This window comes from Vollenhovia emeryi, unplaced genomic scaffold (genome assembly GCF_000949405.1).
Source record: "Vollenhovia emeryi isolate VEMERY1.0 unplaced genomic scaffold, V.emery_V1.0 DF939140.1, whole genome shotgun sequence".
NCBI classification, from domain to species: Eukaryota; Metazoa; Arthropoda; class Insecta; order Hymenoptera; family Formicidae; genus Vollenhovia; species Vollenhovia emeryi.
Window position 1 is genome coordinate 1,929,228 of NW_011967226.1, and position 16,902 is coordinate 1,946,129.

The following is a 16,902-nucleotide window of genomic DNA, read 5'->3' on the forward strand; positions in this document are numbered from 1 at the left end:
CCAATCTCAATCTCAGTCCGTAGTCTGATACGAGCCTAACGCGCTGTCGCGCCTAAATTAACATAAAATCAATCGCGGCTGCTCTCTTTCTTTCTCGCCCTTTTTGCAGATTGAATACATTTCTGGATTCCGGAGAAAAAACGCAATTTTTCAATTTGTCTTTCGAACCTCGGGGGAGAACGTGGGTTGTTCATTTCCCCTAAATTTTCCGGCGGAAACCGGCTAATTCGATTTTCACATCACGCGCGAGGATGAAATAAATGGGTTATGCGTGTCGGCGTGTCCGTTCTTTTTTTTTCCCCAATACCAGATGCGCGTAACGGTTCACGCGCACACGGACACACACGCGTTAATCGAACCTCAACTGCAGCCTTAACGACGCGATTGACAGTTTAGTGACTGAAGTGGCGCGCAGTCGTTAAACCGCCGACACTCTCCGGAGGTGTCCTATCAGCGTGCGTAGAGGAGAAAGGATAATGAACCCTCATCGCAGCGCGGGGGGTGCATCGATTAGGGCGCGCACGATCCCATCCTATCAAGAGCCCGGCGTTCTTTTCCCGTGCGACCCAAGCGCCCAACTTGCGTGACTTTGACTCGCGCTCGGAGTAAGAGATCGTTGACGTTGACATTTATAGAGGAAAGTCCCCTGTCGTGAGATAAGCTCCTAGTATGAGATAGCGGGGCTTTCGCTAAATTAATAAGGCATCATCTACTGCCCTCAGCGGTTTTCCTCTCGGTCGAAACGCTGCGAGTTTAAACATAAAAATGTGCCAGACATGGTCAAGTGATCTTTTCAAGTTTTTAATTACTTCTGGCGATTTGCAAGATTTCCTCCTGTTAATCAATTTTCACGTTGAAAACCTCACGTCACAAGCCAGTCTCATAACAGAGGACTTCCCGCTGTACCAAGCGCTCGAAAATAGCGCGTGTTCTCTCGAAATGGAAAACCGGACCCACCGAGACACGTACGAGCCTCCTCGACACGATCGGCTCCGCGGGACAAGAGACGAAAGTCGACGAAATTGCACCGGCCGATCGCCGGTGCTGAAATCGCAGGAAGAAAGTGATCGAATTGGCGAGGAAACTTGTAGAAAGTGGAGCCGATCGGCTCGCCGCGGCCGAGCGGTGTCGACAATCGCGGTGTATCTCCGCGCGCGGATTTTCGCCTCGGGACGGGCGAGGTGTACGACATTGGAGAGCGGGCTATAAGAAGTGCAGCGTATCGGGCACGTGACTGCGCTCGCTGATCGATAAATAAGTCGCGCAATCTGCGACTCGAATAATAACGGGCGTAGAAGCACCCCCCCCCCCCCTCTTGAGGAGAGACACCGCCGGCTGGTTCGCCTCCGCGAGACGCAGCGCCGTTTTTAAAAATTCGAGGGCCCGTTCCCGCCGTGGGACGCGAGGAAGGTGTCGGCTCAAGGCCGGCGCGAGATAATCCCCGCGATCCACGGGGCACGATTAACGTGGGACCACCCGCGCCCTCCCTCCCCCGCGCGCCTAGGACGAACCGACGTTTTAGAAAGATCCCCTCGCGTAGGAGCGACGAGTGCCGCGGCCGATCGATGACTCCGCGGCCGGCTGCGTGCCGTTCGAACGTGCCCGCGGTACGAGTGCCGCTCCGACGATGACGTGTGGGACGAAGGCACGACGATCGACCCTAATCTGGCGACGTGAATCGTCACGTTTGGAAAATGTAGCGTCATCCGAGCGTCGTCAGCGATTCCGCCCGGTAAAGAGGTGTAATCGCGCCCGGGATAAACACACCGGGCGGAGTCGAGCACGCGCCGACCAAATTGGAAGACCATCGCGAGTCTCGGGCGGCGGCAGAGAGGACCGTCGCCCCGCGCGGCTTTTCGCTTCTATTCTCTCGGTGCTCCGATACACAGCCGTCCGAAATCTAGACAGATGGGAGATCTCGATATACCTAGAACAGGTCCTGCGAAATATCCCGCGGCGCCGTGGACGATCGGCGCGACCGCTCGGCCGCTCGCGGCGGCCAACCGGGGAGGACACTCGGCGACCACCCGGCGGACTGGCCCGCGTGTCCTGGGACGAGGTGTTTACCCGCGACTCCGGAAGAACCGCACCCTCAGCTGTGGCGTTGGCGACGCGACGCGACGCGACGCCGAGGCGCAGGCAACGTGCACGCGCCGCGACGCGACGGCGGAGTCCGCCGTCGTCCGACAAGGGGGGAAACCGCGTGGCGGACGGTCGTGCGCGACCGGGACTTGTCACGTTACGCCAAACTGCAATGTTTACTCACGGTATGCGCGCGTCCCCCAGGTGTCGGGCTCCAGGATGGCCGGCCGGACGAGTCTCCCGCGACGCTGTCGGACACTGCGCGACCGTTGCGTCGCGTCACGTCGCGAAACACCGCGCTCGCTCGCTCGGCGCCGATCACTCGGCGGCTCCCAGGGCCGTGCTCCGCGAGTCTCTTCGCTCCACGCGACACCGCGCACAACGTCGCACCCGTCAAACGTGACACGCGCCCGCCATGTTGCCACGGCGACGCGGGCGCCGCCCGGCGGCGCGGCGGCGCGCCAACTTTAAACGCGCCGACAGAACCGTGGATATATTCTCCCCGTCTTTACGTCCGTTTCTTTGCGTTTCGATAAGTCTCCGACGATTCGAGCCTATCACACAATGTCAGGCAACAGGCAACAGGAACAGGGAATAGAATTTCCAACGCGTTGGATTGGTTGGAAGAAAATTTTCGACGGATCCAACGCGTCAAAAATTCTATTCCCTATTCCTATTGCCTGTTGCCTGGCATTGGCTACGTTCGGCAGAAAAAAACTGCTTTGCGACTGTTGTAAAATTCACGCATCTGATATTGGCGTATGCTCTTAAATTCACTCAAGTTTAAGAGAATACGCCAATCAGATTCAAGAATTTTGCAACAGTTGCAAAGCAGCTTTTTCTGCTGAACGCAGCCATTGTGTGATGGGCTTCAAGTTAGGCTGGTGTTACGTTTGTCGCGCGGCAAAGTTTTGCAAGCGTGTCGAAAGGTCGTCGAGCCTCTCGAAATTTTCTGCGGGCAATCGACGCGCTTGAAAAATTCGTACGGCAAATGTCACGTTAGCTTTAGTTACAAGTGTAATATTAGCAGGGTTGGGTAGGTTATCTTTTTTTTTAACTAACGGCGAATTCGGTTGCTTGCACTGGTGCGCACTGAGTGCACACCAGGGCTTGCTTACAATCAATTTTTGTACTTAAAAATCGTCTTAAATATCTCTTGGAATATTTCGTAGCCGGTAAAATAATCTGTACAGCATCCATACGGATCAGTTTTTGGCCAAACGCTCTTTGAACATGTACTTAAGACAATAAAATTAAATATAAAAATTGACTACAAACTGGCCCGAGTGTGCACTCAGTGCGCACTAGTGCAAGCAATCGAATTCGCAATAAGTTAAGTTAAAGTTAACAGCCTTGAAAATTGAACTTGGTTGAGATACAAGTTAATCCACGATAAAATTAATTGAATTGACAGTTAAGTCAATAACAAAAGGCGCCGGTGGTCGCGAGTGCTACACTCCCGACGTCGGGGAACGGACGTTCTCCGAAAGGTTAGTACGCGGAAGCGCCCGAGGTCGTCGGATCGACGTTGTTGCGCGCGCGTTGCGCTGTGTCGCCGCGCCGTAACGCCGTGTGTTTACGACGCACGTACGAAGAGAGAGACAGGTCTCCGTGGCGCATCGGCGTTCGCCGTCATTTCCATGGTACGTAAAATCGCGAGAAAAATCGTCCGCACGGCCGCGCGCGAGCAACGTTCGCGGTTAACGGCGTTCCTTCTGTTCGCAGGGCGCGACACGTGGCACGCGACTGGGGACCCCACGTGGACTTTACGCAACCCGGGACAATTGGGGATAACTGATCGACGCGTCCGCCCGACGAGACCCCGACCGGCCCGTCCGTCGTCCTGGATGACACGCCGACGGGACTTCGCCGCGCGGGGCCGACAAATCGGGGCGAGCCGCGGAGAGGTTAGGCCAGAGGTGTCACGTGCGTTCGAGACTGCCAGGAGCGGGAAGGAGCGCGCGGCCGGTAACGATTGACGGCACTTTCTCGGGATCGTCCGATCGAGCGAGCCAACGGAGTATCTCGGTACAGTCATGTTATGCTATTTATACAATTATTTACGGCGCGAGGGGGAGGCCGCTCTGCGTTGAACACGCTTAGGAGAATTTCTGCCGCGGTAGCGCGGTAATGCGTCACTATCTCGCCGCCAAAGTCGTCTATTAGAGAAGGGAAGGAGTAGATTTGTGGGCCCAGGATTTCCACGTCGAGCCCGGGAGAAACGAGGAGACTATGGCGGACCCGACCTTGTTCTCGGAGCACGTCAACAGCGCCAAGCTCCAGAAGGAGTTCCAAAGGCACTGGCACTCCCGCAGCGATTTTAAGACCGCCAACCTGGAGATCGTATCGAGACCCTTTAAAGTGTGCAGGATATCGAACTTCTTGAGGGACGAGAGCGTCTTGGAGGACTTGAAGAGCGAATTGGAGCGTCACAAGCATACGAGGAAAGTCCTCGATCTCTATCAGTTTGAGAAAACCGAGGACCTGTGCTCTGCCGCCGACAAGTGCATTCAGAGGCTGAACCGAGCCTTCTGCACGGACCTGGTAAAGTGGATGCAGCGAAACATGAGCATCGAGCTAAACGGAAATGTCTCGATGTCGAGCGCCCGTTACCGCGATACGGACCGCTTGTTGTGTCACGACGACAACATGGACGACCGAAGGATCGCTTACATATTGTATCTGACCAAAGACTGGTCGCAGGAGGACGGCGGCGCCTTGGATATCTTCGACACGGACGAGGAAGGCTGGCCCAGAGAGATAGTAAGGTCGTTAATCCCAGAGTACAATTCGTTCGTCTTCTTCGAAGTGGAGGACAATTCCTACCATCAAGTAGCCGAGGTGTTGACGGACAAGTGCAGGTGGTCGCTCAACGGTTGGTTTCACGGCCGGCTAGGGACGAGTCTCCACAAGTTGGCGAGAACCAGCGAGCCGGCGAGGGCCTTGGTGCAACCGAGCCCCACCGAGGTGCAGTTGCACTCCTGGATCCCCGCCCAATACCTGACGCCCGGCATAATGGAGCAGATTCACGAGGACGTCGAGATGCTGTCTTACACGCTTCTCAAGGGCTTCCTGAAGGAGTCCGCGTACCGGCGAGTCGCGAGTGAACTGACGTCGCGGGATATCAGCTGGCGGATGATCGGCCCACCGGACATGCGTCGCTACGAGACAGCCGACGAGCAGACCTTGCCGGAGCCGCTCAAAGACTTCTGCGATCTATTCAGGTCTATCTCCTTCTTTCGGTTGCTGGCGAAATACACGGGGCTCGACCTGGTGCCCGAGGAGACCAAGAGACCGAAAGTGACGCTGGAGTTACAGAGGTGGTCGTCGGGCTGTTACACGTTGCTGTACGACAGATCGCTGTTGGAAGACACAGACGAGTCGACGAACATCGACGATAACGTGAGCACCACCGCAGTGGCGTCGACCTCGGGTGTCTCGACCAGTGAGACCGACGTGGACGTGGTGGGGCGGAGTCGGGAGTTGAAGAGGGGACGAATCGACGACTCTCCTTCCTCAGCGGATTCGCCCGACAAGAAAAAACGGCACCCGGACAGTGACAGCCAATCGGACGTTGACGCGGAGTGTTCGAGTAAGCACGAACGTGACACGGACACGGACGAGATGTCTTCTTCAGACGAGAGGTTGTCTAGTAGCGGCACATCAGCCAGTAGCAACGAGTGCGATCTCAACACGGTTGATCCTTTTGGGGCCATGATTAAGAGGTTTATCAGGAAGGACGATCCTCTCAGTGAGGACGAGTCTGTCAGTAAGGATGGCGACTTCCTGCTCGACGTGATAATTCAGTTCCATGTCGAGGATGCCAAAGGCATACCGAAGACGGAGGACACGATAGACTTCGTGGATCCTGGCAAGCAGGACGGTACTCTGATCCAGATCCCGACGCGGGACAACCATTTATGTCTAGTCTACAGATCAGCCATGGTGTCCCGTCTTCAAAAGTACCTCAATCATTTCTACGATGGCTATTCTTACACCTTCGTGTGCACATATTATGAATAGTACAATTCTTTAGTCGAATCAACATCATTCTGTTGAGAGAGATCGATGTTCGTGTTTCAAGCCCGGCGTGACCGTTGCTTTTACAGTCGACATATTTTCGGAGAGACGAGCAACAGTCTCTTTACGAATGAAAAGAGGGGTTTTCCTTTTAAACTAATGTTCGTATTTTAACGTATTCACCGGTGCCCATCACGCGCGCCAACGTAGATCGCCTATCTCTCCGCGATTTTTCTTGTTACAGAAAAACTTACAAAAGGCGCGCACGCACGTTAATTATATTTTTTATGGAAGCTGCTAATTTAAGTGGTGGATAATACAATTTCCGAAAGAAAATGTACAAGGGCGACGTGTTCGTAAAAGTGTTCAACCGCAAATTTTAACTTCAACTAGGTATATATATGTTTATTAGAAAAGTATTTCTTTGATATTTAGGATTTAGTGTATATATATATATATATATATATATGTTTGAAATATGAAATGTACATCACAAAAGACATTTCCACAATGATCGCGAGTTGCTTTATCGGCGAATATTAAAGAACAGGAAGAGAAATCGTTTTGTAAAATTGTGAACGTGAAACGAATGATCCATTTAGCGATTAATACGTTCTAAATGCTCTCCGATTGATTTTTTTGTATAATTGAATATAGTACCCCCATTTTAATAAGTTTATTGTCACGTTCGCGGTAAGTTTTGTCAAAGCTGCCGACAACAGATTTACGATCGAGATACTTGGGTATCTCGAGAATAATTCCTACTTGCGATATCAAACGAGAGATTTCCGTGCACAGATATATATATATATGTGTGTGCGTGTGCGCGCGCGCGCGCGCGCGTGTGTGTGTGTAAACGCCAATTGTAAAATTATTTCTTTCTAATTCCTAGGATTTTGTTTTTAATAAATGTGTTCTAAGAGATGATCGGCGCGCGTTAGCGAATTTGTGTGCTGAATGTTACGAAAGTTTCACGGTGATTTTGCCAAGGTGGTGATTGAGATCACAATGCGGGAAACGCGTACGCACAGTTGTTTATTGGATGCGGTATAATACACGGCACAAAAGAAAATCCTTCGTTTCACTTGCGCGAGAGTCACGGCGTACGTACGGGCTCATGCAGTGGTGAAGTTGCTGAAGTGTGAGTGCAGCGAGGGAATTGCGCTATAGCGGGATGCCGGAAAGAAGAGTCTCCCTCGGTAGATTTCGAGTGCTGTTCGCCAGCATCCGGAGACTTTTCTTTCGCTTGAAACTTATGAAACGCGCGTGGAAGTTGGACGTTAACGATTCTCGCGCGCGCGTCTCGTTTTGCGACAATCTGTCAATCGCGGTGAGACAAAACGTGTCGAGTCGCCTGCGGGGAGGAAGGGGAGAAGAGAAGAAAGATCGAGAGAAGAGTAAAGGCTTACGTTGTACGGACGTTCCGGTGGTTACACTCGGTTTCGGGTTCCTGCACCTGAATCCTGGGTCGCGGCAGACTCGGTTGCCCCGCGCCATCCTTGGCGGTCTTCGTCGTGACCTGAATGACGAACGTAATAGAACCCGTTTTAGTGCGGAGTCCGCGGCGAGAATGGGGGGGGGGGGGGGTGAATGGCTTCTAAGGGCTCGTTAAGAAAGTTCAGTTTACTCCGGCGAATTGAATGAGAAGTTTACCCGCCGCGTTTTTCCTCTCGCGCCGTACTCTATTTCGGGCTCGATCCGCGCCGGAAGTTATTAATGGGCGCACCTCTGCTGCAGCTCCGTTCCGGGTGACCTAATCGGACATTCTTTAAGCGATCGTAAATTCGTTCGTCTGATTGATCGTTGCTTAACTACTGCTGCTACCACATTAAGAAGATTGGACGATCGATCGGTCGGGCTGCGAAATTGCCCCGTTTTTTATTTTCTGCTTCTCGTAGAGAGCCGTCGAGAAAAAAAGGGTTTTTTAAGATTCTGAAATAATTATGAATATCTTGAAGACTGCGTTAAAATTTTTTTGTTGTTGCGCGCGTGATGTGTTTGCGCACAAGGTTAATCCCTTGGCTGCGTTCGGCCTTGCAAATCCGAGGCGTCCGAGTGCTCCTCCTCCCTTTCTCCTCTCTCGCTCACTCGAATGCAAAAGAGCGCCCCGATGCCACGGATTTGCAATGCCGGACGCAGGCTATTATCGCGAATATTCGCGCGCTCGTCTGCCCGTGGTCGACCACCGGCGCGAGTTTGATGACTTTTCTCTAGTCTAGACTGGTAATTAGACAGCTATTGATTATTGCGCGTGCCGGGACGGAGCGGGGACGTTTACGCAGATTACCAATCACCTGGGACGTGGAGGCAATCCCGGCCATCCGTTTCCGCAGCTCGTTCAACTGCAATTCCTGCTGGAAGCTGGCGTCGTTCTCCTGCGCCTCCTCTCGCTTGCCGGCCTCGATCGATTCCGCCGAGTACTCTACTTGGACCCAGGGACAAATCGTCGGCGACGATTGCAGCGAGCCCTTGCTTCCGGGTCGGGACAGGCGCGGGGAGAGTCGTCTCAATAGCGACACAAGTTTCGATCTGAAGCGATACCTCGCGGTCACGCATTTACCGGCGCGCAATGAGAAAACGAGAGAGAAGTGTGTACGTGAAAACTGTTATTTGTAGCTAATAAGAAACTTATCAAGCGCCTTTCCCAGGGAGAAGAAAAAGTCAGGATGATGCCAATTTGATGTCGTATTGACCAAATTTATGTCGAATTTTGGTCAATGTGGCATCAAATTGACCAAAACTCAAATTGACATCGTCCTGACTTTTCGTTCTCCTCGGGTTGTTTCTGTCTCCTCGTACACGAGATCGAAGATATTCGATTAAACGTTCCTGTTCGCGTCAGTGTCGTTGTTACTACACTTCGAATCCCAGAACGAGCGGGATCCACTGTACGCCCCGCGCAGCCCTCTCGCTAATTATTTCGCAAAAGTGTAGCCAATTTATCTTCCTTTTCCGCGGCGAGCGGCCGTTTCCGCCGAGTTTTACATTCCCATTGCATGTCTTCCGAGAGCGAGACGTCGTTACCCCGGCTCTTTGTTTTTCAGCAAATTAATTGCCGTTTCCAATGTAACTCGAACACCGCGCGTTTTTCCCGGTATCCTCGCGCGAGCTGCGTGTGCGTACGTACGTACACGACGCTATCGCGATTCGCCGCTCGCTAAAACCTCCCCTCCGCGTCATTACTGCCTGCTGAATTTCCTCTCGACTCGCAAAAGTTTGTACCGTTATACTTTTCTGCTCGGCGGCCGCGCTCCCGGGCGAAGCTCGTCATAAATTATTTGCTCTCGTTGCGTGCGCGAAACGGATCTGCACGCGAGGCGGATCGGCGCGGCATTAGCATACCTCGTGCTCGGCGTCTGAAGATGATCGGAAGTGAGAGGCGCGCTCCTGGAAAGCTGCTCGGCGCTCCGCGTCGCGCTACCCCAGTGGAGCCGATTCGAGCTGAAAGTGACGGACCTTCCTACCCTCCAGTCTAGGCTGCTGCTCTGCCTGGCTTGCAGATCTGGAGCGGGAAAGGAACGGAAGATGATTCGGACCGCGAACTACTGTCGACGGTTCAATCGCGGAGACGAGGCGCGGCTGCATCTCCCTCTCGGAAATGCACTTAACTTAATTTAATTAGAGGTGAATTCAATTTTTTTTATTTAATTCAATTTAATAAACTCTTTTCCCCTTGAACGACGAACGAATGTTAATTTAAATTAAATGGAAAGTAAAGTCATCGATCGAGCGACGCGATGCACGCGCGTTTGAATAAAACTTCCTTTTTTTTTCCAAGACGCGCAAGAGTTAAAAGGAGGAAAATACAAATATTAAAAAAAAACAAAAATGAAAAGAATCGTACGCGTATGACGAATCGTGAAAGAGAGACGCACGTTGCGAGGGAGAGTCGCAATTGAGCGGCAGCTCGCGAGTTCTTCAGTCCGCGGTGCGGTGAGTCACGGAGCTAATGAATTACCTTGTTCGTTGGCGTTCTGGTTGACTCTCCAGTCCAGAGAATTACTATTCCTATTCACGCTATAAATGTTATCACAGGATTTGGTGGCAAGGCATGTCGCGTGATGACGACGTCTCAGCAGTCTTGATACTGGTCCCAAATTTCTGCAAGGACGCAAGCGCACTTTTCAAGTCGTTTCGCCCCCTCGCCCCAAGGGGAGCAAAGGGAAAAATGATTTACTACCGCTTCTAACTTATTAGATTACGAGGTGACGTGCAAGGTACGGCAAAAAAAAAAGAAGAACATGGACGCTATCGATCGGCCGTTATCTTCGCGAAGCTGATTACGCCCCGTTTCGCGGCAATAACGAAATACTCCGCGCGCGCGCGTTCGTCCCCTCTCGCTTTCTCTCCCTCTCGCAATTAAAGGAAAATAATATCGATATCGAGGAGGTGCGACGCGAGGAGTCACTCACTTCTTGAAGCGCCGCGCTTGCTCGACCGGCGGCTTGGTCTCGGCCGGCCCGCCGGCCGCATCCGGTTCCGGGCAGTAAGTGCCCACCCGCACGTGGCTGTAGGTCGCGCGTAGCTGCACCCCGTCCAGCGGCCGGAAGTTGCTGCGCTCGATGGACGAGACCCGCACGATCTCGATCTTCGGCCGCGCCTCTCCTCCGCTCTTCCTATCCATGGCCGACGGAAGGGCGGCGGTCGTCGTCCGCGCGTCCGGATCAACCGGCGAGATCCACCGACACACGCCGCGCCGAGGGATCAATTGCTCCCGACCTTATTGCCCGCCCGATAACGATCCTCCCACGTCGCATCTATCCGCATCGCGGGGGGGAGAGAGAGGACCGCCGGCGCGTTGTGTCACGTCGAGCAGATGATGCCCTCGGCACATCTCTCCTCCTCCTCCTCCTCTCGCCGGCGGCGATGTTGCTCCAACCCACTCGCGGGATCGCGATCGGCGCTAACCGCGGGAAAATTCGGGCGCCGTTGCGTTACGGCGGAGAAGGATTGTCGCGATGCGCCGCGATCCTTCCGGGGCGATCCTCGGACGATCGGTGCGCGAGCACGTCGTCGCCTTCCTCGCGGCGACCGGGGGACCAGGGGCTCGCGAATCTTTGGGATGCCCTTATCGGAGCGCACGACCCTTCGATCCTTCGCTCTCCCTCTCGCCCCCTCCCCTTCCTCCTCCTCCTCCTTCTTCTTCTCTCTGCGTCGCGACCCGGGCGGGAGGAAGAAACGTGCGGGTCACGTTCATTCATCCCACGGGGAGGAGTACAACGTGAATTATCTCGCTGCGCGATCGGGCACGCACGCACGCACGCACGCACGCCCGCGCTCCCTTAATTGAATTGCTCACGCGCGCGTGTGTGCGCGCGCGGTATCGCGAGCCGGTCCGGCGCTTGGCTTTCCTAAATTAACGCTTCTGCCCCGTGTCATTTCACTCGCGCCTCCGCCCGTTTCTGGCCGTGTCTTCTCGCGGCGTGCGAGAGGAGAGAAAAACCGGGGCTCTCGCTCCTTCTCTCTCTCTCTCTCTCTCTCTGCTCCGAGAATCGCACTGAACACACTCGCGAGCGGTAGCGCTCCTCTTTCCGCCTCCGGCGAATGGTAATCGATGCCCTCCGGGCTGGTACACTTACACCGAATCGCTCAAATCGTTTCCATCGCGCATCAGTTTCTCGGGAAAGTGTGAGCGGAGATGAATCGGGAAGATCGATTCTCGATGGCGCACTGGTACGCGCTCGTATAAAATTATCTCACCGCGCGCCAGTCCTGGACACACTTGAAATCGCACACGCGCGAGTGAGACGAGGCGTTGTATTAAAAAAAAAAAAAGAAACGAGCGTCGTTTCACCTCCCGCGCGGACGGACTCGCGTTCCGATCTTGACCCTACGTTGGAGGAACAGAGCGGTCGCGTTTCGTACTTTCGAAGTAACCGACGATCCTCGCGCGAGTCCCTCGCGCAAAAACGCGCCGCCGCTTTAACGACGCGCGCGTGGACGCGAGTGGGCGCGCTTTAATTACGACGTTTCCGCGCGCGTGTATCGTTTTCCGATTGAAAAATCGCCGCTCGGACGCGTATCGGAGATAGCTCTCGCTAAACCGCGCCGTTTAGCCGCGCCGCGCGTACGCGACTGCTTCATTCACGGCCCCGTCACGTCTCTCTTTTTCTCGCTTCACTTCCAGCGCAGCTTCCACTCCACCTCGGCCTTGCGCGTCACGCAACAATGTCCGCCCGTCCGACCCATATCGCGACGTGCCGCAGCGAATAACGCGAGTCAATCGACGCCGATCGAATTAATTTCGAGCGGCGACCACGTGTCCCCCCCCCCCCTCCCCCCTCGGCTCTCACGCGACGCGAGATGGAGCGTATCGCGCGCGTCCCGAGCGAGACTCCTCGCTCGCCGCGTCCCGCGTCCCGACGACGAGGTCTTCTCCATTTCGTCCTTCGTTGCGCCGCGCCGGGAAATCTCGCTCGATCGTGACCCATTTCGCCATTCACAACCCGGTGAGGACGCCGAAGTCGAATCAACGTCGAACGTCGACGTCAACGGGATCGAAGCCGCGTCCCAGCCGTCAGTTTTCGGAAATAATTAAAAGTTCGAGGACTTTGTTCTTCGTGTTAAATTAACGCACGGAGAGAATTTTCTCTTAAAATTTAGCCTGAAAATCATGCGATCGTACAACAACGTGGCATTTCGAACGACTTTATGAGAGTTTTCTCAAAGTTTACCATACATTTTACTAGTGAAATGTATGGTAAAATTTAAAAGAACTCACAAAATTTCTTGAAACGCCGTGTTGTCCCACGGTCGTTCTAATATCGTATTTCTCTGTACTCTGGACCTCTTACTTAGCAATAAATTAAATTAAGTTAAAATTAAATTGAGGATCACACAACTTTCAGGATAAATTTTAAAAGAAAGTTCTCTCCGTGCACGTTCAACGTTCAAAGGGGATGCTGGAGTGATTCTGCACTTTTGCATCTTTTGCACTTAAAACCGTCTGCTTCGTGGAAACATTTGTGTAATATACAAACCAAATGGCTTACGTGTATAGATCGAAAGCGCAGCTTGCTATTCTGGCTAAATTAAAGAACAATATAGCATCACTGAAGCTAAGTTTGTAAGTCTAATGAAAAATAATATTGCACAACACACACACGTACAGTTGCTCACTATTATTTCTTATTAGATTTACAAACTTATAAGTTTCAGTGATGCCGTCTTCAATTCAATTAATTTGTATATTACACAAATGTTTCCGTGAACCGACAGTTCCTAAGTTAGAAAGGTGCAAAAGTGCAGAATCACTCCAGCATCCCCTCACGTTGATACAAAATTTAATACAAAAACCCAAGTTCCAACCCGAGTCGAAATTTTGGCCCTAAGTTGAACCTTTAATTCTATTATGCAGTAGGACCTAAGACAGTAAAAGAGGTCGAACTGCAAGTACATTTACTCCTACTTCGAAACTGATAGTATCGGAAATTTCTACTGTTTCCAATTTAGCATTAAAGTAGGTCCTTTGAAGTAGAAGCTAAAGTAACTTTTTTAGAATTAAAGATTCAAGGGAGCTTACAAAAATTTAATGTTATCAAAGTAGGTTATTGCTGGCCTACGTAGGTGTATAGATCAGCTAAGTGGGTGCAAATTACCCTTAAAAGTGTCAAAATAGTGCCGAGATTTCGACCCGGAAAAGCTTTTAATTATTTTTCGAAAACTGGTAGTCGGGACGCAGCTCCATTGACGTCGATTCGGCGTTACACCCGCAGGAAAATGTTTCGGATTTAACGCTATTACGCTTCGATGTACCACGAAATAGGATCGATATAGCGCCAGTCATATTTATTATAAAGAAAGGGATATTTGTAAATGAAAAATTCTAAAATCTAGAATAAAACGATGGTCTCTTTGTCGAGTATCGCGGTGCCAACTTCGTGCGTTGCAAGATGGAGGGAAAATTTATTCTAAACGCAAGAATAGTATAAACTTACATTTGTATAAGTTACTCTTGTCTCAATCTTGTTTAATTCGACAGAGGAGAATGAGAACCATCGATTTTACTTTGACACTGTCTTATTTTTATACTAAACGAGGTTGTGAGAAAGATAAATGCGTCAAGAATACTTTATCTGTCGGTAGACAGAAATCCTCCCCGAGGGTGTAGCGTCCTCACTGGGGACCCCGGGGCGATTTTGCCAAGAGCGCCGTCGCGTTATCGGCCCGCCGTCGTTCTCGCGCTCGGTACGTCACGTTCGATTTTATTGAAAAAAAAAAACGGAGGCGCCGGCGAGGGGTCCCGTTGTAATCCGCCTTCCCGGATAATTGAGACAATTGCTTGGAAATGCCGAAGCCCTCGAGCTTTTTCTCGGAAGCCCCTCTCGATCACGTATACGTCCCGGATTCTCGGCTCCTCCCATCCCGAGAGTTTCCGCGGCACACGCGGTCCCGTTCATTCGGAAAGGTCAGAGGGAGTGACGCCCCTAAAATCGCACGGTAAAGGGCTAAATTTATCCGCGAGGACGAGACGCGCGCGCGAGCGCGTTTCCCACCACCTTGACGTCAACGTGACTCCACCGTGAGATTTCTCTGTCATCAAACGGAAGAGGAAGGTCGCCGGAATTGGGACCCTCGCTGTCGCGCCGACCGCGAGCGGAATTGCATCGTTCAGCGCGATGGAATGCGCTTCCGCGTTGGGTTTTTTTTGCCCCTCCCCCGCGAACGCGAGTGTCACACACCGTCGCGGAATTGTTATTCAACTACGTGGACTAGTTTGCCTCGAGAACAAGATCGAGAAATCTCATGATCCACGAGCTACGCGCGCTCGTACTCTAAGAGCAATTTCCATCGGATAAACCGATTGAATATAGTGTTTCGAATGGTTAATTTTTCCAATTAAATTACGTGTGTGTCAGATGAAATTTGATCGGAGAACCGGCTTATCAGGGACTCATCGATTCCGCGCAAAGCCCCTTTCCCTCACACCCACAGAAAACATTTCCGGATCCAATGCTACTACGCTTCAATGTGTCATAAAATAGGATCGATGTAGCGCCAACTTATAGAGAATGGAATATTTTCATCATGAATGAAACATTCTAAAATCTAGAATAAAATGATAGTATGTATCGTCCTTTTGTCGAATATCGCGATGCCAACTTTGCGCGTTGTAAGATGGAGGGAAAATTTATTCTAAACGCGAGAATATATAAAGTTACTCTTGTCGCGATGTAGTAAGTCAATCTTTTTTACTTCGATAGAAGAGAATAAGAATTATCGATTTTATTTTGGTATTGTATTTTTATACTAAACGAGGTTGTGAGAAATGTAAATGCGTTAAGAGTATTGTCCGTCTCGGTAACAGAAATCCTTTTGGCAGGTGCAGATTTTCGACACAGCGCGCGCTCGCTCGAAGATCACTTCCGGCGCGGTTGCATTTAATCGAAAGCAACTCTCTATCTCTCGCGGGGCGACGCTAGGCCTCGCGCTATCTCCGCTCGGAAATCGAACGCGTCGCTTTTTTTTTAAATTGCGCGTCGCAGAGATAACACGGCTCGAGGTAGAAAAGAAGGGAACAAGAAACGAGGGAGGAGAGGCGTTTTCTCGCGAAGGTCATTTTTTACGACGACGTTTAATCCGGAGGAGCGCCTCTCGGTGCAACGCGACACCGTCGAAACGAGCGCTGCGCGGAGAATGTCCGAAGAGTCATCTGTCGAGGAAGGTGCGCTCGCGATTGTATCACGAGCCGTCGACGCGGTGATTTTAATCCGGACGCTTTACGACGTTCTCTCGGCTCTCTACTATTTTATTCTCTTTTACTACAGCACTCCGATATTTCACTTTTAAAACACTTTTGTAAAAATGCTAACACTCTTCATTTTTGTATACTCTTGTATTTTTTGTTTTTGCGCTTTAGGGGCCTCGCCCCTCTCTCTCTCTCTCTCTTCTCTCAGTTTGCCGGACTCTACAAGACTCGAGGGCCGCGAGGTCAAGAGGGCTCTGAAATTCCCAAGCCGAATTCGCGGCACGGGGACGCGAGAAGCCGGCGACGAGTCTCTCGCCCGAAATCTCTCGCGTCGCGTTGGCGCTCGCGTTTAGAAAACGGTAGCGCGCGCGGTAGGTGCGAAGGAAACGCTGATGTAACGTGACGCGAGATTCGCGGGGAATTATCTTTCAGGCGGGCGCGCGCGCGGGTGGGAGGGGAGAGGTAATTAACGCGAGTAGCTTCCGCGGGCGTCTCGCGTTGCGGGGCATTACAGCGTGAAGAAACGAGTTTGTTGCGCGCGCGCGCGCGTGCTCCCTCGCCGCCGTTTGACACCGCGGGCGGAACGACCTCTCTCTCTCCGTCGGATGGGACGCGAGTCCGAGTCGGCGGGCGTCGCGACGTGGGCGAGGGTCCCCGAGAGGCGTCGTCCCGCGCTCGGCGCGCGGGCCGGAAACTACGCAACGAGCGAAGGACACGGGCGATTACGCGTACGCGCGAGAGAATGACGGCGCCGCTCCTTATCAGCCTTTATCTCGCGGAGTATCTCTGTCTCTCTCTCTCTCTCTCTCTCTGCCGCGAGAGAATCGCTCGGCGACGATCTCCAGGAGCGAAAACTCCTGCCGAATCGCGACGGGGAGGAGGATACCGTGCTCGCGTTACGCGCTTCGACGTGTATTTTTAGTTACTGGCCGTGCGTGCGACAGCTCGGCACTTGTATCGCCTTTTTCGCATGTCGCGGCGAGGCGCGTCGGGACGCGGAAGTAAAATTGGACGGAGGCGTAATAAGATTAGAGATGGAACAACCGCCGACGTCGGGCAAAATTAGCCGCGAGATGCGCTGAATCGGAGCGATTTGAATTTTTAAGGAGGTT

General features: G+C 52.3%; 2 protein-coding genes across 3 annotated transcripts in view; one reads left to right on the forward strand and one right to left on the reverse strand.

The window, feature by feature from the left end:
• LOC105567181 overlaps nt 1–16,042 on the reverse strand; it is a 39,260-nt gene extending 23,218 nt beyond the window's left edge. Inside the window, exons 1-6 of one of the 2 annotated variants that reach the window (XM_012021813.1) lie at nt 15,915–16,042; nt 10,515–11,823; nt 10,061–10,203; nt 9,445–9,604; nt 8,397–8,631; nt 7,512–7,621 (exon numbers count right to left, since the gene is read on the reverse strand). In XM_012021813.1, the coding sequence (XP_011877203.1) occupies nt 7,512–7,621; nt 8,397–8,631; nt 9,445–9,604; nt 10,061–10,203; nt 10,515–10,726 (860 nt within the window). In that variant the 5' untranslated portion in view covers nt 10,727–11,823; nt 15,915–16,042. Of the gene's footprint in view, nt 1–7,511; nt 7,622–8,396; nt 8,632–9,444; nt 9,605–10,060; nt 10,204–10,514; nt 12,252–15,914 lie in introns of those variants that run through there. The other variant, XM_012021812.1, reaches the window with a different exon arrangement.
• LOC105567180 (prolyl 3-hydroxylase OGFOD1) lies at nt 3,391–6,949 on the forward strand. Its single transcript, XM_012021811.1, has 2 exons — nt 3,391–3,725; nt 3,808–6,949. Exon 2 carries the CDS (start codon nt 4,315–4,317, stop codon nt 6,103–6,105), a length of 1,791 nt encoding a protein of 596 aa, XP_011877201.1. The 5' UTR covers nt 3,391–3,725; nt 3,808–4,314; the 3' UTR covers nt 6,106–6,949.
• Nucleotides 16,043–16,902: the final 860 nt, after the last annotated feature.